Genomic DNA, 27,797 nt, shown 5'->3' with positions numbered 1-27,797 from the left:
GTTCTTATTGTGCTTCACTGGACAAATATCTGCTCGTATTTTGCCTTTTACCTGCTCCTTTTTTCTCTGTACGGCGGCGCATATGTTACCTAGCTTATTGGGAGCAGTGAAAGCAACATTAACATCATATCTACTTGCAACTTTTTTAGGCCTGTGCGACACTGAATGAATATACGGAATAGCCACTACTCTTTTTTTTTTGCTATTATTGCTTTCTGTAATCACGTCCGTCCCCCTCGAAACCGACTTCATTAGGCGCTCAGCCACAGTGGCCACTGCTACACTAGGATAACCTGCTTCTAATAGGCGCCGGACCTGCCCATTAAAACTAGCGCTCGTTTTGTACATGCAGGATCTGGTGAGAGAAGACTTAAGGCACGACATGGAAATTCCGTTTTTCACTACTTTGGAATGCTTGGATTGAAAGTTTAGCAACGGTTTCGAAGATCTTGGGGAGTACTGCCAACAAACATGATTTTTTTCGAAGACCAAGGAAATGTCAAGAAAGTGAATTACGCGTCACTGAGGAAATTCCTTGGTAAATTTTAATCCTCCTCCATAAAGTTTAAATTGCTCAGCTACTGAGGTGGCAGCGGAATCGAATTCTTCCCTATTGCAGAAAATCAGGTAATCATCAACGTAACGAAATATCTTGATAACGCTATCACCTAAGGATTTCTCTAGGCAGTTGTCAACCTTACTCAGGTAAATATTGCTAAGAATAGGGGCAACCTTTGAGCCAATCCAAATGCCTGATTTCTGCAGAAAACGCCATCTCTCCACCCAATCAGCGTCGACTTCAAGTCCATTGAAAGAATTTCTAGAAAAGCTCCCGTGGAAATACCGCATCTGTCAATAAAAGCCGACTCGTGCACTTGTTCTTCAATGCACTCATTTACGGAATTTAGCAACCCGTCATGCGGCAAGGAATAATACAGGTCTTTGATATCTATACTAAAAGCTGTACAATCACCAGGATTTTCCTCTCTCAAATACTGAACTAGTGCCTGAGAATTACGCAAGCAAAAGGGGTATGAAAAAACTAGTGAAGGTAAGCAGTTCTGTAGGTAACTAGCGACACAGACCTGCCACGTCCCTTTCTCTGACACTATAGCACGAAAAGGAATTTCTTGTTTATGGGTCTTCGCCGAGAAAAACAGTTCTAAGGTGAGGGATTTTGCTATCTTGACATTACAGACAACCCCATGAAGATTATTTCTTGACAAGAGGGCAACCACACATTGCTTAACTACCGAAGGCTTGAGTTTTACTGGCTGTAAATTCTTTTCTATGGCTGAAATCGTTTTTTCTGAAAACATGTCATCTGGCATAATTATGAAATAACCTTCCTTGTCAGATATTACTGGTCTAAGTTTATGCTCATCAAGGTAATTAACTAACGGTCGGAAAGGGTCAGAGGTCTTAAAATGAGAATTTGATTGTTTAATGCTAGCAATGCAATCTGAAATACAGCGCGAGCGTTCTTCTTCCGGGACAAACCTGGTTACGCAGCGCGGTATGCTTAAATCGTCAACGGGGTTTACGTTAGGCTTAAAACAGTGCTTAGGACCTAAAGCAAGGGTTTTTCTATGGGTATCACTTACGATGGCGTCTCCAAGAACCACTACGTTATTTGAGGGTGAATAGACAGGTGTTTCCTCTTACTTTGTTGAAGCTCCGGAAGTTATACGTGGCGCTTTCTAGAAATTATGTTCTACCTAATAATTTTTTTAAGTTTGGCATCATGTTTTTGGAAAGAGCGTTTCATTATGCACAATATGATGTGCTGCAATGTGTGCTGGAATATTATTTGTAGTGGTAAGTAATTTTTTTTTCCGAGACCTATGAAAGACGACCATTTTCTCGCCGTAACGAAAGAGCTGGGGGGGGGGGGGGAGGGTTAGGCTTTGGGCATCGCCGTGGGGGGAGCTGAGCCCCCCTCCTTCCCCCGGCAAACTGCGGAGGGGCTCGGGGAGCCCTCCCGTAGTCGGCGCCTATGGCTACTCGGACACGTGGACCTGACATTTAGTTTGTCTACCTCTCCATGCACGGATGCCCTAAGTCATCAAAAACTATTGCTGCGGAGCCAATACTTAACACTGGAATAAAGGTGTTCGCGCTTTTAGATTGGGTCTTGCTGCCATGTGCAATGAATAACAATGCTTAGGCATTGGCATGTCACAACCACTGGTGGCAAGATTTTTAAACATTTCAACAACTTTCTTGGCCCAGAATTTTAGGCGATCTCATATCTTTACTACTTAGGAATTATACCTTTAAATACTTAGGAATTCATATAATCTCTGATCTTCGATGGAATGCACATATCTCATATATCGAAAAGAAAAGAAGCCCTAAAACAACTGCATTACTTGAGGAGAACACTAGCTCAATCTACTCAAGAAATAAAGCTTTTAGCCTATAAAACCTATGTACGACCGCTATTAGAATATGCTGCGGCAGTATGGGATCCCTGGACCGAAAGTAACAAAGTGAAACTAGAAAATGTCCAACGCAAGGCAGTCAGGTTTATATTTAATTGTTACAGCTGGAATGTAAGCCCAACAGCCCGGCTGCACACCGCAGGACTCGAACAGTTGGACATCCGACGTCACCGCGAACGACTAAAATTATTTTACTTATATTATCGTAATAAAATAAAACTAGAGGAAGGCATTCTAGTTGAGCCCCTTACCCGCCGCCCTACGCGTTCCTATCATTCCAAAAAAGTCGGCGCAATCTTGTGCAAAACAAATGTTTTTAAACTCTTTTTTTTCTCACACCATTGTTCAATGGAATGATCTGCCTGGAAACGTGGTCAGTTCCGAAACAGTGAACTTGTTTTTGCAAGCCCTGAATGAACAATAGGGCACACATGCAATTTGTTTTGAGTCGAGTGTTTTGTTTTTTGATTCTACTGTGTTTTGCACTCCAGCCGAGTCTCGTTGTTTGCTTCTTTTGTTGCAATGTACGTTTTCTTTGTTCCTGTTATCTCTGTACCCCACTCCTGCCTAAGGCTTGTAATACAGGCCGGCAGTATTTGCTAAATAAAAAATATGCAAGTTTGCACTGCATGCCTTCGTCAGCGAGCTCATTTGTTCGTGCCAACGCAATATTAGCCTCCTAAGAAATTATTTTAAAAAAACTGCAACGCCAAACTAATAATAAAGGAATAACAATTCTGCATGCCACAGTCCCCGCTCCACCAAAGACGACCGTCGAATGAATGACGGTCGTCTGCATGCACTGTGAAATTTTACCAATTTGCAATAATCAACTCAGTACAATCAATCACACGTCGAAACCTCAACAAACCAAATTCACGCCAGTCGGTGCAAACACGGCGCATTAAAGCACTCTGACGAACACACAACACATTGGAAACGCATAAACATTTGCGACATTTATTGCTTGGTCACAACACAAAGACTAGTTTGGCATCCATGGCCTAGGAAACCGCATGCTCCAACAGGCGCTAATTAACCGGGAACTTTTCAGCCAATATATATACTACACCAGGGGCCAACATTACACCTCTGTTCTCGAAACGCGCAACTAAAAGCACTTGGTGATCCTGCAGCAGTGCGTGCATACATGCGGAGTGCTGACGTGAACAAATAAACAATCGTTGAGTGCATCAGAGGTGATCTCAGAATAACGACCGCGTTTTCGGAATCCAACCGTCGCTACGTCTTCCTCGAGTGAAGGCGCAACTGCTTCGCTGGCTTTCCGCACAGCATCGGCAAACGCAAAACAGGGTGGGCGGTGCGGCTTATCTCATAGTCCGTTGCGCTTCCTCGCGTAGATCCCCAGACAGGCACAGGTGCCGAAGATGGTGATCACGATGCCCAAGATGAGAGCAAGCGCATCTCCGGTGTCCAGTCCGGATGCCTGTGCCTTGGACACGCCGCAAACCGCGACGAAGAAGGCGACGAGGAAGGCGCGGATAGCGAGACCGACAGCCATGGTTGCGTTGCTTGCTTGCGTGCAAATTAGCAAATGCGCCAACTCCGCAAGGTGAAGCCGAAGCTGACTGACCTGGACCGATGAAGGTAGCAGACGCAGGAAGTTACAGGAACGCCGCCACTGGCAGCAACGGCTCATTTTACGGCCTCTGAGATTGCGCCGCGCGCACGGCATCGTGTATTTGTACATCTCAGAGGCCATACACAGAGAATTGAAAGAGACTGCATGGTATGTTGATATCATGGAGAAAATAATGGTTGACATGTGCACTCTATATTTTAATGCACATTTTCAGGATATTTCACACACTTTCACGCACTTGAGAATGATCACTCGGGTGATCATTCTTAAGTTTTATGGAATTTTTAACAATCATCTGGGGCAGATAGCACAATTCTTGTCCTTGAGCTGGATTAGGTGGACATTACTAGCACGAAAACCGAAACATAATCAACTAAGTTACCAAAATTCACTAATTAACTTCTTAATTAATTTAATCCGTTACTTTGCGGCACAAATTGCAACTTCCGCATTGTAGCCGGTGAACTTGAGACATATCTACTTGAAACTAATCTCCAGGATGACACCATGAACATATGTGCCGTAAAGTAACTACATATGAAGTTAAATAGTCCATTCTTTTGAATTAGTTGAATATGTGTTTCTATTTCTCGTGCAACCCATGTCCCACTCTCTAAATAATCCATCTCAAGGACTAGAATTATGTTATCTGGAACACGCTGAACACGGTGTATCAACCCATTTGATACACCGCCGGCGTTGTCAGAACGGCCCGGCTCTCGTGCGACGTTCTTGTTTGCATTTATTGTTTAAAAGAGTTATGACATATCAATGACATGTGCGTGTGGCATAAATTGGAATACAATTTGACATGCGCTCGATCAGAATCCTATTGGAGTGCAAGTTGACAAGGAGCTCAAAACACGTGGGTTGGCTCCTCTCATGCTTCTCTGCAGCACTGCGCTCGGCGAGTTCTATGGCAAACGGCAGCGGAGCGGCGCCTTGAGCGTTCCTGCATTGCTTTAATATGGTCCCATTAACGTCGACAGCGGTCATAATTAAGAAGGGGTTTGTCGTAATTTTTTGTTGTCCCAGTTGCAATGTTCACCTTTTCGTCATTTAAAGTGCAGCGCGAAATGAACTTGAATAAGTAATTGATGTATCAGGAAGGCAGCACGACAAAATATAAATAACTCTGCAAGCATATGTCATTGCGAATGTTTTATTGGATAAGTGTTTCGATGAGCAGACTGAGCCGCAATCACTATACACCTCTGCGTTGTCAGACAATGTAAACAGTGCAAAAGAAAGCTATGAAAGCATGAAGGGAAGAAATATATTAGTTTCTACAACCATGAATGAACGCTTCATGTATAGAGTCTATACTTCATGCGTGAAAGCGGCAGAAACAGAAGTGGCTCAAGCCAGCAGTTGACCATTAGGCTACAACTGGCTTACGGCCGACATGCCAGCACTTAGCATCAAGCTGCATAGAGTAATGAGTACACGTACGGGGCGAATACCCTTCTGAACTGGCTCGCGCTCGTTCGTTCTGTTGGTTTCGTCTCAGCTGCAGCGGCAGTTAGTGGTGCGTAGTGCTTAGGCAGCGAAGCTGCATTAGCAACGTACCGAACGTCACTGCGTGTGCCGTCTCTCTAAACTGCTGCTGTTATTGCGTTATCAAGTCGTAAGGCCCCCCTGCACTACTGCTGCTGTGTTTCGTGTCTGAGAAGTGAAACTGCGCTGCTTGCGCTCAGGCCATAGAGCGAGCAAGAGGAGTGTGTAGTCCGCTACCATGGCCGACGTAAAAATAAGTATGGACGACAGAGCAGGCCAGTCCTCAATCCTAGATGATTTTTGCTACAATAACAACGTGTCGAAAGCAAACGTCTACGTTCGACTCGGTAAGTGATGCGTTTAGTGCATGAAAGTGGGCTGGGTCGCTTCTTCCTCGTGCATTGGCGCCCTCCCTGTGTTCTAGAAAGAACCCTTGTGTTAACCTTTCGTTTTCGAATTGTTCTAGATTGACACTGCGATTATTTTGGTTTTGCTGGTTTCTGAATGCCGCCCCAGGTTTCCTGCGCAAAGTTTACGGCATCCTCAGCATTCAACTGCTGGCTACCACGGTGATTGCAGCCTTCGGAATGTTCACGCCAGCTGTCAAGCTCTACATTAGCCAGAAGTAGGTGCACTTTTATTACTCATTGTTATTCCCATTCTCGCCCATTGCGGAGCCTCTGTATATCCACTGTAGTGGGCTAATCTCAAGTTTAAAGAATCCTGCATCAGCTGATGTGATCGTAAGCAATGGGTTTAATGAGAGCGTAGGAAGACCGTGCGGCAGGAAAAATTATGTCGATGAAAGAAAAGTAAACAAAAAGAATATCCGCACACAACTTTGAGCAGCTGTGTACCTAACTGTGTGCATCTGTTGCACCTTCACACACCACTTATACAAGACATTGAGCACATGTAGTATGGCCGGTTTACCGTTAAAGGGAGCATTTAGTTCATTCTTTACGCCAAATTCAGACAAAGTATGATCCACTGGAGTATGCTCCACTTGAGGCCCATTTTACTGCATGCATGCAAAATTCGAAGAATCATTATTACCATTAGGTGCTCTCGTCAAGGGTGGGCCATTATATTTAGTAGCATAAACTGGCAAGATGGCACAGCCCTATCTGAGGTCAGCATTAGCAGAGCATCAGCTTTAATCACCGTCGTGGTGCTTGTCAATGTGCAAAGCACTTGTCACACAACACCTGGTGGCAAAAGCACCGTCTATGACTAAGAGCAAGCAGTAGCGTAGTACAGCTTGAGGCAGAAAACATGAACAATTTCAGCTGTTGGTCCCACAGATAACAACATGGAAGCCACAGAGGATACCTCATATGTCACGTTGGTGACTTGATGCAAGATACGGTATGAGCTGTGATAGTGCGAGAGGAGTTTCTTGGAGAGTCCAATACGATGAAAAAGTGTACAGAGCAAGACTACACAGTAAGGCCTGAAGTGCACATCCCTGTGGCTACGGACGTAACTGGTCATTTGAGCAACGAAAGATGCGGACAGACAATTACGGGCAAAGGCATCACATGTGTGCACGATACTTGAGACCACATCAGAAGGGAGCAGCATGTCGATTGGGAGAAGAGGGTAACGTCCAAACAAAAGGTAAAAAAGGAGAGTAACTGGCAGTGTCATGTCGCGAAGAATTATATGCAAATGTAATGAAAGTTGTTGCGATGCCCCATTCCCTATGGCTGTCAGACACATACATGGAAAGCATGACTGTGAGCGGTACGGTTCAGATGCTCTAAATCTATTAGATTGGGAGGATACGCTGTCGTGAATTTGTCACAAGTCAAGCACGAGCGCAGAAGTTCGTCCACAACTTCTGAAAGAAAACAGCGGCCATGGTCGGTGATGAGCTCACAAGGGGCGCCGTGATGTTGAAGAACATCGTGGAAAATAAAGCCCATGATGTCGTTGGCGCAGCTGCTCAGGCCAGGAGTGGACTGGTTGTCACTGTCAGACATGGTGTTGGAACAAATGTGAAATGCATCAGAATGCGTCACAAATGCTCTCAATTTCATCGTATACCACGATGCATCAGCTCGGTATCTCCCGTGCTCACAGTCTGCGCAAAAGTCGGCGGTGGCCATCCGCTCCAACTACTGCATTTTAATTGCTGAGCACGTAGTGTGTACAGTTGCCCACAGACCGCGCATATCCAGGCTTTCCACCGTTCCATCTGGTGAGACCGCAATAAAAGCCGATTGAACTGAATGGCCTCACCAGCTTCGGTTATGCTCCTGTAACTGTTCGTCCACCCCAAACCGCAACGTGTTTGTTCAAATTTTGTTTCACCTTGCATTGCAGCAACGCAAAACTGAAGAAATGACGGAAAACATTCAGCCAATGTATCTGGTGGCATGCGCCTGCTGTACCCAGTCTGGCCATCACATGCCATTGCGTTCGGCGTGCCACCGCATGAAAGCACCACCGCCCCAAACTCATCCTGCACCCAGTGCTTATTAGAAAGGAAAATGAATATCAAACTTTCAGCTTTTGAATTAGGCGCTAAATCTCGAATGCCTGTGTGTTACTGTGACGTGTCACGGACACCAAAGCATCTTTTTGCATTTAGGCTTTTGGCTCAGCAAAAGTTCCCGAAATGTGCCATGTTCAATCTTTCGCTCCTTTAGGAGACAATATAGTTCATTTTTACCACCAAAGAACTAACTAGGCCCTAGAAGATGCTGTTGAAATTCATAACGTCATAGTGAACTGGTGCGGGAACTTCAAGGAGAATTCGACACCGATCTTTTGTTGTTGCACTTTTTCTGACTAACCAAGTGTCTTGTGGTAAGAGTGGTGTTTTTGATGTTGTATAAGGGTAATTTACTGATGCAGAAGAAATCATTTTTCTCTTTAGTGTCCCCTTAAAGACTCCAAGGTATCCAAATGGAACCATCCACAATGGTGTCACTTACAGCCCTGTGTTGTCTTGTGATCTAGAAAATGTTACGATGGTTGCTCAAGTCAAACCCGAATTTTTCATTGTATGCACGTGCATTCACACTAGCACCATCAGTTTGCTGGGCTGTTATGAGACATTTGTTGGCTATTATGCCATGGTGTGCTGGTGCCACTTCGCACCAGAAGGGACATGTTAAGATGACGGAGTAGCCCATGAATTCACTTGTAGAACAACACATGATAATTAAGTTTCTCGTGAACAAAGGCTGAAAACTAACTGAAATTCACGCTAGACTTTAAAGTTAACATAGTGACAAGATGCTAAGCAGCACCACAATAGTTCAGTGATGCAAGCAGTTACGGGATGGTTGGACATTAGTGGTAGAACATTCCACGAGGCGGTGCATTGGCAGCGAAACTCATGGCACAGATTTTCCTTAGTGGAACACAGCATAGCTTATGTTGATTGTTTGAACTACTCTGAACTACCAAAAATGTTCCCGGGAGGCCAGCACTTTGGAAGTGATGGTCATGTCAAGCAGGCTCTCTGTTAATGGCTGGCAAAATCTTTCTGTTTTACTGGCATCCATGTCCTGCTGAAACGCTAGTATAAGTACGTTAGTGTTAAGGGAGATTACCTCGAGAAATGTTTTCTCCTATTTCTGTTTTGATGTATGGTGCATTCCGAGTGGCAGCACTGGATGAGTAACGGAAGTCAAGTCATGGTCGGCGATATTGCAAGCAGTGCATCTTGCGTAGAGGCATTTGTGAATGGGACCTTGATTCTCTTGCTTGAAGCTTGGCTCCTTCAAAAGGAAGAGCGCACGGCCTTCTGCTTGAAACAACCATTTTCGTGCCACACAGACCTTTGATACTTGGTAGCCATGGTCACACTGTGTCTTATACGCAGCGTGCTTGTTTGTTTTCACTGCTCAAACCTAGTGAGGGGTCATTTTCTTTGTTTTCTTGTTATGTATGTACTCTCCATAGCTGAAAATAAAGGTGTTGAACTTGTTTTAATTTTCTTCTGTGTGGGATGGTGTCTGAGCCTTGTGGGGGTTAAAGGAGTTGCCCAAAATTTAGCAATAACACTCCACATTGCATGACTACAAACATTTGTGGCTGTCTTACTCAGCCAGATGCAAAAGGCCTGGTTTTAAATATATATATATATGTTCTGCTTGCATTTTGCTTTCTAAGTTCAACATGCTGCCCAAAATACATAAAATATGCAATGCTGCTATCACATGGTGGCAGCACTACCTTCAGCCAGGAGCGACGTAGTGTGCCCAGATTTTCATGTTGCTACAGTGCAATTTTCTCGGATTACACACCATCTGATGTTTTCCTTCCTTTACCAGCTGTGATGGCTCAGTGAATATGGTGTTCCACTGCAGTGCACTAAGTCCCTGGTTCGATTCCTTGCCTCAAGAACTGCATTCTGATGTGGTGGAATGCAAAAGCACTTGTGTGCTTATGTATGCTTGTTAAGGAACCCCAGGTGTCAGAATTAATCGGGAGCCCCTTGCTACATGAGTCCCTCTCAGCATGGGCATTGCTTTGAGATTTTGTACCTCATAAATTGTTTTCTCTTTTTTTCCAGCCACTGGATGGTGGTGGGGGCATTCTTCATGTCCATGGCCCTCCTCTTGGCTCTGATGGTGAAGAGGCGGGAGACACCCACGAACTACTTTCTCCTGATGGGCTTTGTAAGTTTTGTTGAGGCCTGATGCTCAATTTATTTGCTCACCTTTATGGTGAAGTCCACTGGTCGACTTGGAGCAGTTGCCCGAGTCCTGGAGTGAGCACTTGGTTTTCTTAAATCCAGGTCTGCCTACAGTAAACAAATTGCTCCGTGCTGGGTTGTTCCTGAATTGACATGTTTAGCCAATGCTGAAAAGAGCTTTGCTTTTCCTTGAGGTTATGCTCTTACAAATATTCAGGGGTCAGGGGGATTGGGCTGTCTTTATTTTAGTCATTTGTAATCCATGAAATGCTTATTTGATAAATATTCAGGGGTCAGGGGGATTGGGCTGTCTTTATTTTAGTCATTTGTAATCCATGAAATGCTTATTTGATTCCCATATTGGCTGGAAATGCAGTGATAATGCAAGATAGTAAATTTATGTACACCTGTGTGTTAAAAGCAGACACGTTCATGACTAGCAGGAGGAAGTGATGCGTTATGGATTCGAATTCATGGTTGAATCAATGCTCTGACGGCAGAGCAAAAGTGGTCAGCTGTGAAGTAAGTTGATCCAACACAATCAGTGGAGTGTCACTTCAATTCAGAATGTGCTCCAGATCAACAAGTGGAATTTATCTAAGACACGGTGGATTAGTGCATGATCTTTGTGATTAGCACTACCCACTCTTAAGGTACTGCTAATAAGGCTGCACTAATGCTAGTGTCATGGTTCATTGAAGCTGTTTCACTGTCATGATTGAACGGGTGTGAAGTGCACATATGCTGCAATATAAGTTCACTTGATGTGGTAACCATGCTCTTAATGTTGAGGAAGCCAATCTGCTAAATGTAGTGTTCTGTCAGCCTGATGTTTTAGAATGGGAGAGCATCACCAACTCTGTGAAGAAAAGGCATACAAATCTCAACGAAATCTTTCTTTCAAATGAATGACATGTGGGGTGCGTAAAACAATGACTTGTCTGTAGATACGGCTTGTTGAAGTTACATGTATGATCTCCATCCACCACAGTCACATTTCAATAGTGGCACAATCCAGAAGTGCCCATGTGCAGTGCTATGGGGGAAGGTTAAATAACCTCAGGTAGTCAAAGTTAATATAGAGCCCTTCGCTTAGGCATTCCTCATAACGCACTGCTCAGCTTCGGGATGATAAACCCCATAATTTCATCTTATAGGGATACAGTATAAAACTTTTGCTGCCGAGATTTTGAGCCTAAATGAAAGCTCGGGTGCTGAAGCTGGCTCACACAACCTTGTTTTCAGGCAGAAACTAGCAGAAAATAACAAATTTAATGCATTTTTCACAAGATATCGCATCTGGCAGCAGCACCGTGAGCTAGAGGAAGTGGCGCTTCTGTGACGTCTGTGCTGGATACCGGCGTGCAAGCCATCACCTGCGTCTCTCCACTTGCATGGATGGTGCAGATTGGCAGTGAATGACATCTTGACCGAGCAGTTGCTTGTGGCCGCATGCTTGCTTTTTCAAGTGAAGCTTGTGCCCAAGTCTAAAATCACTGTTTTCGTTGTGTGCTGCTCTGTAATGTGATCAGTGAAGCGTCTGGTACAATGCGGGAGAACGCCTCTACGCTGCTGTGCGCAAAGGTGTCAGAAAAGTATCGTCAGGTGAGACAATCCGCATCATTCCGTTTCGGCAGAGCCGAAGCTTCAAAGGATATGGATTAGCACTGCACGCCCATCGCACCCAACATGGGTACCATCAAAAGTGCGTCTTTCTGTGCTCCGAACACTTTGAGGACAGTGACTAGCAGACGAGTGCTGCTTTGCTGCAGAGCTGTGGCATGTTAGCAAAAGGGCGGTGTGGCATCATAGTAGCAGTGTCTTTCAATACTTTTCATATTGTCATGAAACTTTCGCGTAGTGCTATGGGAGAGCTTCATATAGTGCCCACAGTGGACGCACAACGCTGGCGCAAGTGGAAGGTCGATTGGCACAGATGCCGAATGGACGCTGCAGGTGTTCTGTGCATACTGTTATGCCATACCACATGCTTATCATCGAGGCGAGGGGAGCTGCCATACTACGTGCCTATCATCGAGGCGACGAGAGCTCCCACTTCTCCGTGACGAATCAAGAATTCGACATGGGTGATGTCATCACCGGCGCCGCCTCGTACCTGCTGACGAGGAGTTGCCAAAGGGATTTAAGGGAGGACTGGCACATTGTGAAGACAGAGAGTCGCCTCCAGCCACCCAGCCGGTCTGATGTGCTCTTACAGCTATATGTGCGCTATCATCCACTATCTGCAAATATTGCATGAAGTTTTTCGTTTCTTCTTCGTCCATGGAAAGAGTCCGACTCTTGTCCTCCACCCCGAAGTCACAACAGTGGATGGCAAACTGTGGGACTCGAAGCCAGATGACGCCCGCTACACAGCTCAACGGCAGCCATGACCGGCGTGAGCTATTTTGGATGGCTGAGTGCCTGACGTTTGCCTTTCGAATCACCAGACCTTTGTCGCACATGTAAATGCTAAGGACAATCGCTCAAGTATTCTGAAAGGGTTGGAGTGGTTTTTTCTTGGTTTGCTTCAGGCCTTGCATAGATTTCCAGCTTCGGAAGCAAAGCTAATTTAGAGGCAGAACATGAGACGAGCCGTCAGATCGCGATGGAGAAACTCAGGATACAGGACCTTCTTGATGTTTGTCAGGAGATGGGAATTTCGGTCGCCACAGCAAGGTGAAAGAAAGCCATTCTGGACATTATGAGGGCAGAAGAGGTAACTGAGGAGAAAGCTGAAGAGGTTTGGGGAGAAATTCTTGAGAGGAGAAGCGAGAAAAAAATGTGCGAAGAGGAGCAGAAAAGGTGCGAGAAGGCAGAAAAAAAGAATAGGCGCGAAGAGCGAGATCATGCTCTTAAAATGAGAAACTGGAAATAGAGCTAACTCAAATCAGCTCGGCACGTTCAGTCTCCTTTCTGGTGGAGACGATACGCGTAAACTGAGAATACAGGGCCTGGTGCTACCGTACAGGATAGGCGACAATATCGCACTTTTTACCATGAATTTCGAACATACATGTGAAAAGCTAGGGCTGGACGAAAGCCTTTGGTCTCAAAAACTTCTTTCAGTTGTCCCAGGAGAGGCCGTGGAAGTTCTCGCACGCTTGTCTAAAGTAGGCTCTGAGAACTATGGAAAGGTAAAAGCCGTGCTTCTTCGCAAATACCGCCCCTCCGCTGAGGCATTTCGCCAGCAGTTTAGACGAGCAAAAAGGAGCAGTGAGTCACACACTGAGTTCTTGTACGAGTTAAAGTCTAGCTTGAAAGAGTGACTCGAAAGTGCAGAAGTGTATGGCAACCACGGCAAGGTGCTTGAATGCATAGCACTGGAGCAGTTTTACCGAGTTCTTCCTGAAGAAGTTAGACTTTGGCTCCAGGACAGGCTCTTAGAGGTAGACCTCTTACAGCTACATGTATGCTATCATCCACTATCTGTAAATATTATGTAAAGTTTTCCGTTTCTTCTTCATCTACAGAAAGAGTCTGTCTCTCGTTCTCCACCCCGAAGTCACAACAGTACACTCGCTATTGCGCAGTGGTCAGTTGCCGGTATCCATGTGTGAACATTGTCGACACAACATGCAAATCACTGCCCTGTTTCTGTAGTTTTCAGTCACTTAAACGCGAACAATTTCGAAACAACTTCAGCGCATTGTTACGACAATGCCTGCTGCTGCTGCTGCAAGCCGTCACACATAACATAATGGCGGTCGGTGCACAGCCCCGCGCGTGCTGCCGTGCAGCTGCCGGGCGCTGGCAATCCTCCAAAAATACAGCCATGTGGTAAAAAATATGTGAAATAAACACTGTGTTCCAAACAGTCCCATCTTCAGAGACAAATTTTGATGCTTCCCTCATTTTTTTTTTCATATTTTTTAAGTTTCCCTTTAATGTGTAGCTTGTCAAAGTAAACAATTTGTACGGCTGTCATGTGCGTGAACGCTGTGATGGTTCGTGTTGCCCAGTCCCTGTCAGCCTGGGGACATAATGTCAGTTGATCACTTTTCGCAATACTATCACTTTTGCGTGACATTGTACACAGTGCGTTGTATTATTTGAGCAGCTTTGCTCAAGAGCCAATCAGCACACATTGAAAGTGATATCTCCAATAGTGAGTGTCTGAGAATACGTCCCCTGTTGCTGTTCCAAGGAAGTGCTGTAAGAATGCCTGTGCTGCATTTATCAGTTTTCAATCAATAAGTTTCGGGTAGCACTGAACCCGATTGATTTGATTGAATAACGAGTTTTCTTGGTGCAAGGGCCAGTTCTGTCCAAAGAGCTCCAGGCATGTGGTAAGCACAGAAACTAGGCATTTGCTAACGAATGCATAGCTGTGCTGCAGGGAGCATTTCAGAAAATTTTGTGTGTGGGGAGCCTTATCGCATGTGCTGTACATTGCAGAGAAAGGAAAATGCTTTACCAAATACACAGCACATGAGAAGCCGTACATCCAGTTTCACTGTGCTGCTGCTTTCTAGCAAAACTGAACACACACATTGTTAGGCTGCACCAAGCTATTGCAGTGTATGTCTATTTTCTTCATTCGCAGATACTCTGAATTGTAGCCTGTGTACAGTAATGTAGTAAATTGATCAAGCTAAAAAAAAATCCAAGCACTTCTTATGAGTTGTGAATGCAAAAGCAGTAATGTGTAATTGAACGTTGCTGAGTGGTCCTTCTAGTTTTGCGCTGCGAGTAACGTTTTGGAATTTTGCTCTGGAGTATGTTATTGAGTTCTGCGATTAAATTGGTGCAGGTTATTTTTTTTCGTACAGTTTCTACGTTAGCATGCTGGCTTTAGACCGGTATCATTTAGACAATATTGCTGTGAAATCAAGGGCGCCGCATGCCACCAACGTCCTGCACGATGAGAAACCGAGGAAGCAGCAGCAGCCACCAAGGCCAGCAGGTGCGCGCAGCACCTAAGCCCATCGAGAGTGAGAGAGAGAGAGGAAGATAAGGACTGCACACTCGCTTCCAAGAGTGAGGTGGTTGCATCCACACGTGTCACATGACTGCCTTGCCGACGACAGCCTGTCATGCCCCACGGCGTCGCATCGCCGTATCTGCTCCGTCGAGGCGCATTGCTGACGTGGTGCCGCAACAATGCCCTCTGCCCTCATGCAACACCTAGCACGCTACCGCAATAGCAGGTGGTCCATTTAGCCTGCTCTGCTCTGTCAAGGAACATGCATGACAGGGCATTGCAGCCAATGGGAATTCAGGTGCCGTCTCGCTGCTACAGATGCCGGCTTTTTCGCTCAATGGGCCATTTAATGGTTTTTCATCAAAACTTTTGCAGTAACCACTGATGATAGTCAATGTAAGCGAATAGTCTAAACGAGCGAGCGAGAGCTGCTCCTCCCAGCCCCTCTGCCGCTCCTCCCCACAGCTTTGCTGCGTGAGAGCTTATGTGCATTGCTGAGTATTGCTTTATTTTTTCCAGACTCTTGTGCAAGCTTTCACCGTTGCTGTTGTTGGTGAGTCTAAAAATCTTGATAATTATTGCTTTGGAAAGATTGCTGTGCTTTCAGTCTTTTTCAATATGTTCACGAGAGGCTTATGCGAGAAAAAAATTTGTGTGTCTGGCTGCATTGGTCAGGTTTGAGGCGTCATACTTGGAAGGGCCCTGTGGTGTTCGCTCATTATTTTTGATTGCGAAATAAGACAGCCTAGATGCTAGGAAATGCTCCCATGAACACATAAGCCAAATATTATTCCTCCACATGCATCAAGGACTTGCCATAATAATACAATCGAACCCACTTATAACAATATTCAAGTACCATGAAAATTTCATTGTTATAACTGATAATTGTTAAAACGGGGTTGCATGAAAAGAGTCAAGGTAGGGGGATGGCAGAGCTGTTGTGGGAAAACTATAATGGCAGGGAGGCCAGTGCTCCTCCCCACCACCTTCCTCCATCAGGCTGCTGATTGTGTTGACTTGTTTAACTGTGCTTTCGCACACTCCAATCGCATGTACCAAGCCACGGCTGTTGGCGTTCAAGAATGGCATTGCTATAACAACTGCAAAGAGAGGTCACGGACGGCAAGTGACATGTGAGCTCCGCCGAGGCATCCACTTTGGTGGCCCCAAAAGGGGCCTTTTAAAAAATATGACAAGGTTGCCTCGGCAGTCTCCCAGGTTTAAAAAGTCCAGAAGAAATGTTAGGGCAAAATTTGCACAAGCATGTCGCCATGTACTTCTCGCTGGCTTGCACGAGAAAACCCCATGTCCATCAGCATTGCTTGGTTTATGCGAAGCTTGCTCACATCCTTCTCCAAAGCGCCCAGGTTCTCCATGTAGTGTAGCGGAAAGTCTCCCGTGAAAATGAAGCCCCAGTGGGACTGAATCATCTGCAGGGTCTCCTGCGAGGGCAACGTTGAGGCAGCCTGCCCTACCGCATCATCATTCTCGTTGTGGTCATCACTGTTGCCGTCGCTATCTGATGCAAGCACGTTCGCAATGATGGCCTCATCGGTTAGAAGTGCTTAGTTTCCAAACCTATAGCAGAGCGCTTTCTTGTCCCCGGCAACGTCATGCATTGACGATGATCAGCGGGCGAATCAGCCATCTTTTGTTTTGGCGGCGAGTCAAACAAGGATGAGAGAACACATGGTCAGGAATGACTTTGATGCAGCCAACAAAAACAAGCATGAGCGACTTAATCCGTTAGTAGAACTGTGCCGAACCAGGGGCTAGCGAGCAATCTAGGAGCAGTGATGGTCCGCCTCTTGGAACTACTTTGCTACACTCGCAGCAAGTGGCAACAAGGGAACAAGCATTCCAATTTCACATTCAAGTTTCTTCAAGCGTGTCGTTTGTCTAGTGAATTCGACGCAACAAAACTTTGTCATGCCAATGTTCGGCAATCTAAAAGCATTTGATAGAGGAGATGGACATGCATGGCTTTGCTACATTGAATGCCTTGAAGCTTTCTTCATTGTCAGTGACACTGCAGCAGAAAAAAGAAATTCAGCCTTCTTTAGTTGATGTGGGCAGAAGATGTATGCTCTCTTGCGGGATCTCGTTAAACCCTCGTAGCCACAAGGCAAAACGTTGCTAGAAATTCTTTCCATTCTGGGTGACCATTATTGCCCCAAACCATCTGCTGTTGTTTAGCGTTTTAGGTTCAACACGCACGTTCTCGCGGAGGGCGCGTCCGTCAGTAACCTCGTGTTGTCACTCTAAAGTATCTTGAAATACCATATTCACTTGATTCTAATGCGTCTTCGATTGTAATGTGGACCCATTTTCCGGGACCAAAAGAAAGGAAAAAAAAAAGAACCTTGGATTGTAAAGCACACCCGTTTACCATTACCTAAAAAAAGAAAAGTCCTTTACAGTACTGTGCAATTCATTCTTTCATATAAAAATAAAACTTTCTCTCACTTAGAAAAACAACGATTTACTCCAAATACACTAAAGTTACGATAAATTAAAAGAAAAACAGTTTTGCCCAAAAGGCAAAGCATCAATTTCGATAGCAAATTAGTAGGCAGCTGTACGAAAAGTAAGTCTGGTATAGTGGGCTGAGCAGTGGCGTCGCAACAGGGGGGGCCGGGGGGCCGTGGGCCCCGGGTGCAAGGGGCCAGAGGGGGGGAGGGGGGGGTGTCATATACGTCTGAAGACACTAGGAAATTGTCGATATCCTCGCCTTCCTCGACTACACCGGGGGGGGGGGGGGGGTGATGGAAGACCTATGGGCCCCGGATGCCAGACGACCTAGCTACGTCACTGGGGCTGAGGCAACCAGGTTCAAAACCAGGTTCAAAACCAACTGTCAGACCAACTTTTGTCACTGGGTATGTGCCACTGGGTATATGCTGCTCTTCAATGACAAAAAATAACCTTGAAAATTTCTCAAACTCAAAGCCTTATCACATGTCTTCAGGCACATGCCACGTACGGACTTTGTGGTGGCGCCACTAGATGGCACAGCATATCCAGAGGAAAGCACATTAGAGGAACCTGGCTTTGTACACGCCTCATACATGATGGCTTTCAGTGGTGGCAATCCGGCCGGTCACCACATTGCTTCAGCGCATATTGCATTAACATCAACATTCGTCATGAGAAGGGCTCTTCCTGAATTTCGAGTAAGCTTTCGTATTGTTACGTAGGAAGATGCAGACAAGAAGCTATATGCAGGTATATTTACAAACAAATGTGCCACACTTGGCCAAGAGGCAACAGCCCTCACTAGCCTCTAATTGCGTCGTCTTCACACTACTGGCCTCTTTGTCATTGTAAATGCTGGTCCGTAGCACTACCTCCAGCGGCAAAAGTGCCGTCTTGGAGCAACTAAAGGCCAGGCTTGGAAGCAGTGTAGTAGGCCTTGAGCCTACTGACGTGCATGGCATCACTGGATGCCAGAGTGCAGGGTGAGGTCGAACTGACAGGAGCAGTTTCATACGTCAATGGCGGCACCAGGCAAAGCACGCGATAGGGCCTTGTGTATCGCGAAAGGAGCTTCTCTGAAAGTACAATGTGACAAGAGGGCGACCACAGGAGCACGCACGCACCAGACGAGAACTGTGCATCACAATGGCGGCCATTGTACAGCCGCTTCTAATTGGTTTGCGAGGCCATCAATCAAGTATGGTAAAGCTGACGAGTATGGTCGGTGAGGGCGAGGACGTTGCACGCATACTTGCTTGTTGAGGTTGCAGTAGAAGGAAGTACCATATCAAGGGGCAAGGTGTTTTCGCCACCGTACAATAGATAAAATGGAGAAAGTCCAGCGGTGTCGTGCCGAGAATTGTACGCAAATGTGACATAAGGAAGGGCACTGTCCTAGTCATGGAGGTCCTTCGAAACGTACATGAACAGCATATCTGTGAAGATACGGTTTAACTGCTCCATCAGTATGTTGGTTTGAGGATGTTATGAGGTGGTCAGCTTGTGTTAAGTGGAGCAGGAGTGCACAATGTTGGCGATAACTTTCGACAAGAAGTTAGACCACGGTCAGTCAGCAGCAATTTCTGGATGCCGCGAAGCTATATTATGTCATGCAAGAAAAAATCTGCAACGTCAGTGGCGCAGCTGGTTGGGAGGGCCTGCGTGATGGTGTATCGGGAGGAATAATTAGTTACAACGGCTACCCATTTGTTCCCAGAAGATGACACGGGAAAGCGGACGAGGAGGTCTAATCCAACACGAAAGAACAGTTCCACAGGGATGGGATCGGCTGGAGATGACTGGCTGGTAGCATCTGAGGTGTTATTCTGACGCTGGCAGGAATCACAGGCAGCAACATAGTGTTGGACAGAGTGAGCAAAACTGGGCCAATAGAGGCGGCAGCAGACGCGGTCATACATACGAATTACCCCAAGGTGCCTTGCAGTGGGTCCGTCATGAAACTCAAAGAGCACAGGCCATCGTAGATGTTTGGGCACAACAAGAAGATCATATCCGCCAGGGAGAAAGTTCCTTTGATACAGAATGCTACCCTAGAAGACATGTCGGCGAACTGAGTTGTCAGTAGGTGTAGAGTGCAGATGGTCCATGAATGCTTGCAGCGATAGATCCCGGTAACGGCCAGCGACAAAGTGTTCCGGTAGGATCTTTTTGTGAGCACAACCAGCAAAGTTCATTATGGTCCATGACGACTGAAGAGGGTCGGCCATATAAGTATGGGCGGAATTTTGCAACGACCCAGACTATGGCAACACACTCTGCTCAGTGATGGAATAGTTGCGCTGAGGGGACGAGCCTGCTGGTGTAAGCGATAACGTGGTCGTTGTCGTGCTGGCGTTGTGATAGTACTGCGTCGATTCCATGGCCGCTGGCATCAGTACGGACTTTGGTAGGCACAGAAGGATCGAAATTGGTCAGAACAGGTGGCGTTGTTAGCAGGTCGAATAGAAACGAGAACATAGAGGCCTCGTTATCACCCCACTTGAAAGGGGCATCTTTCTTCAAAAGCTCAGCTAGTGGTCGTGCTATGGCTGCAAAATTTTTCATGTAGTGGCAGAAATAAAAGCAAAGGCTACTAAAGCTGCGCACATCCTTGACACACTTTGGAACAGGGAAGTGCGTAACAGCATGGATTTTGCCTGGGTCCGGTTGCACTCCATCCACATCAACGAGGTGTCCAAGGATGGTAGTCTGGTGACGTCCAAACTGGCACATTGATGCGTTGAGTTGTAGACCAGTTCGACGAAAAACATCCAGGACTGCTGAGAGGCGCTTGAGATGCATAGCGAATGTTGGGGAGAATGCTGTAATGTCGTCCAAGTAGCACAGGCATGTGGACCATTTGAAACCGTGAAAAAGGGAGTCCATCACGCATTAAAATGTGGCAGGAGCATTACATATACCGAACAGCACCACTTTGAATTGATAAGGACCGTTGGGTGTTACAAAAGCAGTCTTCTCGCGGTCGAGATCGTCCACGGCAATCTGCCAGTAGCCGGAGCGAAGGTCAATAGAGGAGAAATAGCGAGCACCGTGGAGGCAGTCAAGGGCGTCATCAATGCGAGGTAAGGGATAAACATCCTTTTTTGTGACCTTGTTAAGGTGCCAGTCGACGCAAAATTGCCATGAGCCATCTTTCTTTTTCACCAGTACAATAGGTGTCGCCCACTGACTACATGACGGTTCAATAATGTTCTTGGCAAGCATTTTGTCAACTTCTGTGTGAATAACTTGGCACTCAGCTGGTGACATTTGATATGGGCGGTGATGAATAGGAAGTGCATTGCTGGTATTGATGCGATCTTTAACAGCTGTCGTTTGAGCCAAATGGACGATTGCTAAAGTAAAAAAATACTGTGGTATTTAAAACAGAATGCGGTAGAGCTCATGAGCATGCTCGGATGGCAAGTCGGACGTAATAATTTTCTGTAAGTCAGTGATGGTACAAGTTGCCGACTGCAACGGTAGAGGAGGGTCGATCTATTGTCGTCTACTGCAATAGATACTACTGAGTGATCTTCAAATGAGCAAAGCTGGGCCAGAGACATCTGTGTGGCAGCACTTGTGTCATCAAGACAAAATTGACCACTAGCAGGCAGACGCTATTCACCGTAATAGATAAAACTGTATGAGGTACTGTGATACCATGTGTAAGGAGGACGTCTTGTATGGGAGCCCTGATGGGGATGACACGAAGTCGACATAAGTCAATGGTGAAGGTGGCAAGCGAACGAAGTCTGCAGAACTGAGGCGACTTAAGGGGCTTGCCAGGATCCACAAAAGGCAGGTCAAAGTGGAGAGTACTGGCTGAAGAGTCTATGAGAGCAGAATGTGTGGTGAGAAAGCCCAGGCCAAGGATGATGTTTTGGGGCCAGTGGGTGATGACTGTGAAGAGAAAGAGAGTGGAGCGATTGGCGAAGAAGACACGGGTGGTACACATGCCAATTACAGGGGCTGTTCCGCCATTGGTGGACAACAGGACATGGACAACAGGCATCATGGCGGATGTTGTTATTTTCTTCAGGCCGTTACGAAAGTCAGCGCTCATGACAGATGAATGTACCCTAGTATCTATAAAAGCATACACAGAAACATTGTGGACTTGCATGTCAAGAGGTTTCATATGAGCGGGCAGCGTCAGTAGAGGATTTGGCGGCATAGGGAGCAATGCAGCAATGCAGTTTTCCAGCTGGGAGCATCTGTAGAGAATCGGTGAATATTAGCGATGGGGCTGGAGCAAGCGAGATTGTCAGTGTTGGGGTGAAGGTGACATTGAATAAGGGTAGTTCGGTGCAGGAGATTCAGTGAAAGCATTATCGGACCTTGCGGTATAGGGACGAGAAGGGCCGCTTGGATGACAGTAGCCAGTATAAGTGGTCTGGGTCGGGGAAATCCAGCAACTACGACAGTGACGACAAATGTGCCCGATTCGATGGCAGGGAAAACAAATGTGCTTGTCATCAGCAGTGTGCCATTGAGATGGGTTGCGGAAACAAGGTGGGTAATAAGATGTGGGACGGGGCGGAATCGAAGAATCTGGGTGGGCATCATGGTGATAGGCCGAAGAGACGTTGTGGAGACCCATGTTGGTGGATTCTTGGCGAACAACTGCCTGGGTCAAAGAAATCGTGACTGCAGGTGAATTAGAGGAGCTGGAATCGAAGCCAGCTAGATAGGGGCCTCAGTATCTCGCTGGACGATCCTGGTAACATCGCCAGTGTTGTTGTGACGAGGAGCATCTGCGCAGGAAGATGTCGCCACGGTGTTTGGTAAATGGGCAAACTGTTGGTCAATATGTTGGCTTTTTACAAGTTTTAGGTGGCGGCACTCTTTGATAACTGCATCCACCGTCACCATGTTGTTGAAGACGAGCAAGTTGAAGGTGTCATAAGCAATGCCTTTGAGAACCTAACCTTGTCTGGCTCAGTCACTTGTGCGTCAACTTTGCAGCATACAGCCAAGACGTCTTGAATGTACGTGACGTAAAGCTCTGTTGACGTCTGCAGGCAGCTGGATAATGCCTTCTTCACAGCAAGTTGGTGATCGTAAGGGTTGTCGAACAAGCCTTGGATCTTTTACTTGAGTGTATCCCAACTGGTGAGCTAATCTTCATGTACCTGAAAGCAAGCATGAGGTGTGCTACCGAGGTAAAGGACTACGTTGGCAAGCATGATAGTAGGGTCTCACCGGTTATTGGCTCTGATGCGTTCGTACAGGCTGATCCAGTTTTCGACATCTTCCCCATCTTTTCCCGAGAATACGCCAGGATCACAGGGAGTGGAGAGTGCGGTGTAGGTTGCCGAAGTGGCAGCAGGTGTCGGAGCCGGTTGAGTTGAGCGGTCGTTGCCAGGAGCCATGATGGAAGGCTCGACATACCATCCACTGCGAAGCTCCGTGACGAGGTACAGAAAATGTCCACCTCCACCAAATATGTTACATAGGAAGACGCAAACGAGAAGCTATATACAAATATATTTACAAACAAATACAGTGCACTTGGCCAAGAGGCAACAGCCCACGCTAGCCTCTAATCATCATCATCTGCACACTGCTGGCCTCTTTGTCAAGTAAACAGTGGTTAGTCGATGAAAAACAGTACCTGAAGAATGCCAGACAGTGTGTGAGAGTCAGTAGCAGGGTGCATGCCCAGTGGTGTGGCCTCTTTGTCCTGAACTTTGCTTCAGTGAAATTTAGATTGTGATTCTATATGTCCACACAAGTCTTCCTGGGTTTTCTTAGTGCAGCTTGTTCAGTGACGCAAGCACTGTGCCACTTGGGCCAAACTGCGCCGTGAAGGAAATGTTGCTACATGCTGCAGAAATTGTTCTTTATCATGTGTATTACGCCACACCTGCGCCGACATGCACCTGCTCCAAATAGTCAAGCAGACAAAAGAAAAAATTCGGTCAAAATATAATTTTGTCGTTTTTGACAATGCAGCCGTGGTATGAAGAATTTGCCTAATTGTGCTCTGTGCTGTGCTTCATTAAAATATAATAATAATAATAATAATAATAATAATAATAATAATAATAATAATAATAATAATAATCCTGTTTTATGTCCACCACAGGACGAAGGTCTCTCCCTGCAATCTCCAATTACCCCTGTCCTGCACCAACCGAATCTAACTAGCGCTCATGGATTTACTAATTTTATCGCCCCACCCAGGCTTCTGTTGTCCTCGATTGCGTTTTCCTTCTCTTAGTACCCATTCTGTAACCCTAATGGTCCAACAGTTATCTAACCGGTGCATTACATGACCTTCCCAGCTCCACTTTTTTCTCTTGATGTCAATTAGAATATTGTCTGTACCTGTTTGCTCTCTGATCCAAACCGCTCTCTTTCTGTCTTTTAACGTTATGCCTAGCAATCTTCGTTCCATCGGTCTTTGTGCGGTCCTTAACTTGTTCTCAAGCTTCTTTGTCAGTCTTCAAATCTCTGCCCCATATGTCAGCACTGGTAAAATGCATTGATTGCACACCTTCCTTTTCAGTGATAATGGTAATCTTCGAGTCAGGAGCTGGCAATGTCTGCCATATGAGATCCAGCCCATTTTTATTCTTCTGTGAATTTCCTTCTCATGGTCAGGGTTCCCTGTGATTAATTGACCTAGGTAAACATACTCCTTCACAGACTCTAGAGGCCAACTGGTGGTCCTGAACTCTTGTTCCTTTGCCCAGCTATTTATCATTATCTTTGTCTTCTGCATATTAATCTTCAACCCCACTGTTACACTTTCTCTGTGAAGGTCCTCAGCCATTTGTTGTAACTCGTCTGCATTGTTGCTGAGTAGGACAACGTCATCGGCAAACCAATGGTTGCTGAGATATTCGCCATCGATCTTTACTCCTAAGCGTTCCGAGTTGAATAGCTTGAATACTTCTAAACACATATGAATAGCATTGGAGATATTGTGTCTCCCTGTCTGACTCCTTTCTTTATAGGTATCTTCCTGCTTTTCTTGTGTAGAATTAAGGTAGCTCTGTAGATATTTTCCAAGGTACATTCGAACCTGGCTATATTGAACTCGCAAAAAAACGCCATCAGTTCAATATAGAGCATAATTCGATCTAAGCCTGCTAAATAATTGGATGCCATAAAAGCATATACCATTTATAAAATCACTTTATTGATGAAACTAGCTTAATTTTGCATAAATTAGTCCTGCATTTACTTCTGCTTGGGCAATTTTGCTCCCTGCGATGCACGCACTTCCCCACATTGTCTAAGGAGTTGGAGCAGCTGAGTCCGCAACCTTCCGCATTCGTGCAGAAGCACTGGACTAGTGCGAGTGCACCAATCACTTCGGAGGATGTGGGCAAAAAGGACTGTCATTGCTTTCCTCTTTGTGACCCACTTTCATTTGTGCTTGGTGCGATGTCGGCGATGTAGTCTTTGTTTTCGAGCTCTCCCGTGGTCGCGACACCATCATCTGCACTCACATACTCGTCCACCATTGATTCAACAACTTCCAGAAATTCTGACAGCTCGCTCCAAACTTTGGTAACACTGACAACGGCTTTGTCACATTAATCAGAATTTACAGTCATTACCGAGAACGGGGAAACCAGCACGGATGAAGAACCACCTGCACACGGCCATCCGTACGTGTCGGGCGCCATGGGCACCGGGTCGTGAGTTTGGCTGCTTTAGCCCTAATCGTGTCGAGAGTGCTCCGTGGAATCTTGCACACTGAGGGGACATCCGACTTCTCATCGCGTTCGACCCGATTTATGATTTCGAGCTTCACGACGAAAGGCGAATTCTGCCACTGCATCACGGCAACACTGCGTGAGAAGGCCCACAAGGCGCAAACACAATGAACCAGAAAAGCAGCGAGACAACTCACACTTTCGCCATCTTGCACTACAAGAGCACAAGAGCCTCTGATTGGCTGTCTGAGGAAGCACTGTTGGCGGGCTAGGATCATCTTTTGCGGGGGGTGTTGACGGCTCGCCCGAGCAGCCCGAGGCAGCGCACTCACGGTAGGGAGAGCGGTTGGATGAAGCCGCCCCGCCGGGTTTCCCCGCTACCGCGAGGAAAAGCCAACTTCTGGGGCACTTTTCCGCTGCTTGACGTTCGATATATCAAGAGTCGCTGCTATTTTTGTTAGATGTGTAATTATTGCTATATATGCTCATCGTAACTATATCGTGACCAGAAATGGTTCGATATTTACAATAACTCTATGTATACTAGTTCGACTCTACAGTGAAACCTCGTTAAACCGTAGTTGGCCGTAGCTCTGAAAACGTACGCACTTAACAGTAGTGCTGCTTAACCGAAATAGTATGAGATCGCCCACTTACCTGTCAAAAACAGAACTCAGAGAGAGTGCAATGAAAGGGGAAAAAGACAAGCAGTATTTATTCAGTTCGTGCGATAAAAAGTGTTATTTTCATTCGATGCCGTGGCGGCCTAGCAGCAACGACCACTGCCTCAAGCTTACTGAAGCTGCGAGCCAGCTCTTCGGCCAGGCCCCACTTCTCGGCAAACACTCGCATGACAGATTCCTCATTGGCGTTGCATATTCTCCATGCACGGGCGCGGTAGCGTTGCAGAAGTTGTGGGCGCCTTTTTCATTGCGGAGTGCTATTCTCGTTGCGACGATTGCATTCATGAGGCTGACGTAACGCGCAGCTTCTGCCACTGTTGGGCCTGAATCGCCCATGCTGTCGCTTCCCGTGTCGTCCTCATCACTGTCGCTAGGCGACACTTCGGCAACAACAGAGGCAACAATGGCGAAAAGTCCAACTTCGTAGCCAACATCTTTTTGCGGTCGCAGCAGCGCTGCCGAGCCATGTCTTCACATTCCAAATTCCACACACTGTAGTCAACAGTAGATCTATGTCGCGTGCTAGCGCCGACTTCTTCGTGTCATGTTCGATAGCATGAACAATGTCTGATTTTTCTTCTATGCTGAGCACCCGGCGTCTTCTTTTTTTGGTATCCAAGCTTCGGCAATAAACGCGAATCCTTGCTTGCACGATGCCACAACACTCTCCGGTGGGCTGCCAAAATGATGTTGATGTTGATGTGACTTCACGCACAAACGCACAAGGTGCTTGGAGGCTGTTCTGATCTCTGAGGCTTATTGTTCTGCCGGCCTGCCTGATGGAGACGACATACTACCGTGTTTGTGCGACAAAAAGTAGAAACACTACGTGTTGACCGATACGTACGCAGTAAGATGGTATGGTTTATGCGGATAGAAAACTCATTATGTTCAATGGCCGCTGAGCTGGGGATTTGACTTTACTACTTTTAAAGCGGAACTAGTACTGTTTAAGCGGGTATGGTTTAACGAGGTTTTACTGTATTTACGTAAGTGTTCGGTAGTCCTTGATTACGTAATGCCACTATGACTGTTGGTATCTCTAATGAATCAAATGCCTTTTCATGATCTATGAGAGACATATAGAGAGGCTTATTATACTCTACGGATTTCTCGATAACCTGATTAATGAAATTGATGTGATCCATTGTAGAGTATCCCTTCCTGAAACCCACTTGTTCCCCTTGTTGACTCAAGTCCAGTGTTGCCCTTATTCTATTGGAGATTGTTTTGGTAAATATTTTATATAATACTGTGAGTAAGCTAATGGGCCTATAATTTTTCAATTATTTAATGTCTCCATTCTTGTGGATTAGTATAATGTTTGCATTCTTCCAGTTTTTTGGGACCCTTGCGGTTGATAGACACTTCGTATAAAGAGTCACCAGTTTTCCAAGCATTATGTCTCCTCCATCTTTGATTAAATTGACTGTTATTCCATCTTCTCCTGCTGCTCTTCCTTGTTTCATGCCTTGCAAGGCCCTTCTGACCTCCTTGCTATTTATAGGAATTCCTGTATCCTCTTCATTACTGTTTCTAATTGAGGTATCCTGACTCCTCTTGGTACTGTACAGGACAGTATAGAATTCTTCTGCTGCTTTTACTATATCTTCGAGATTTCTGATTATATTACCCTGCTTATCTTTCAGTGCATGCATCATGGTTTGTCCTATGCCAAGTTTCTTACATTTTTTATGGTTTATTCAGTCTTTCTCACATTATAGTTTCGAATGTCACTTATTTTCGCCGTGTTGATCAGCTTTGACAGTTCCACAAATTCTATCCTATCTCTTGAGTTGGACACTTTCATTTCTTGTTGTTTCTTTATTAGGGCCTTTGTT

General features: G+C 45.9%; 1 protein-coding gene across 1 annotated transcript in view; it reads left to right on the top strand.

Moving 5' to 3' along the window:
• Positions 1–5,500: 5,500 nt before the first annotated feature.
• LOC142592611 (protein lifeguard 4-like) overlaps positions 5,501–27,797 on the top strand; it is a 42,136-nt gene continuing 19,839 nt past the window's right edge. Inside the window, exons 1-4 of the mRNA XM_075704151.1 lie at positions 5,501–5,891; positions 6,061–6,169; positions 10,076–10,181; positions 15,642–15,675. Coding sequence (XP_075560266.1) covers positions 5,783–5,891; positions 6,061–6,169; positions 10,076–10,181; positions 15,642–15,675 — 358 coding nt within the window. The 5' untranslated portion in view covers positions 5,501–5,782. The remainder of the gene's footprint in view (positions 5,892–6,060; positions 6,170–10,075; positions 10,182–15,641; positions 15,676–27,797) is intronic.

The sequence above is a fragment of the Dermacentor variabilis genome, chromosome 9 (genome assembly GCF_050947875.1).
Source record: "Dermacentor variabilis isolate Ectoservices chromosome 9, ASM5094787v1, whole genome shotgun sequence".
NCBI classification, from domain to species: domain Eukaryota; kingdom Metazoa; phylum Arthropoda; class Arachnida; order Ixodida; family Ixodidae; genus Dermacentor; species Dermacentor variabilis.
The sequence above is the reverse complement of the archived record's forward strand: the minus strand, read 5'-3'. Positions and strand labels throughout refer to the sequence as shown.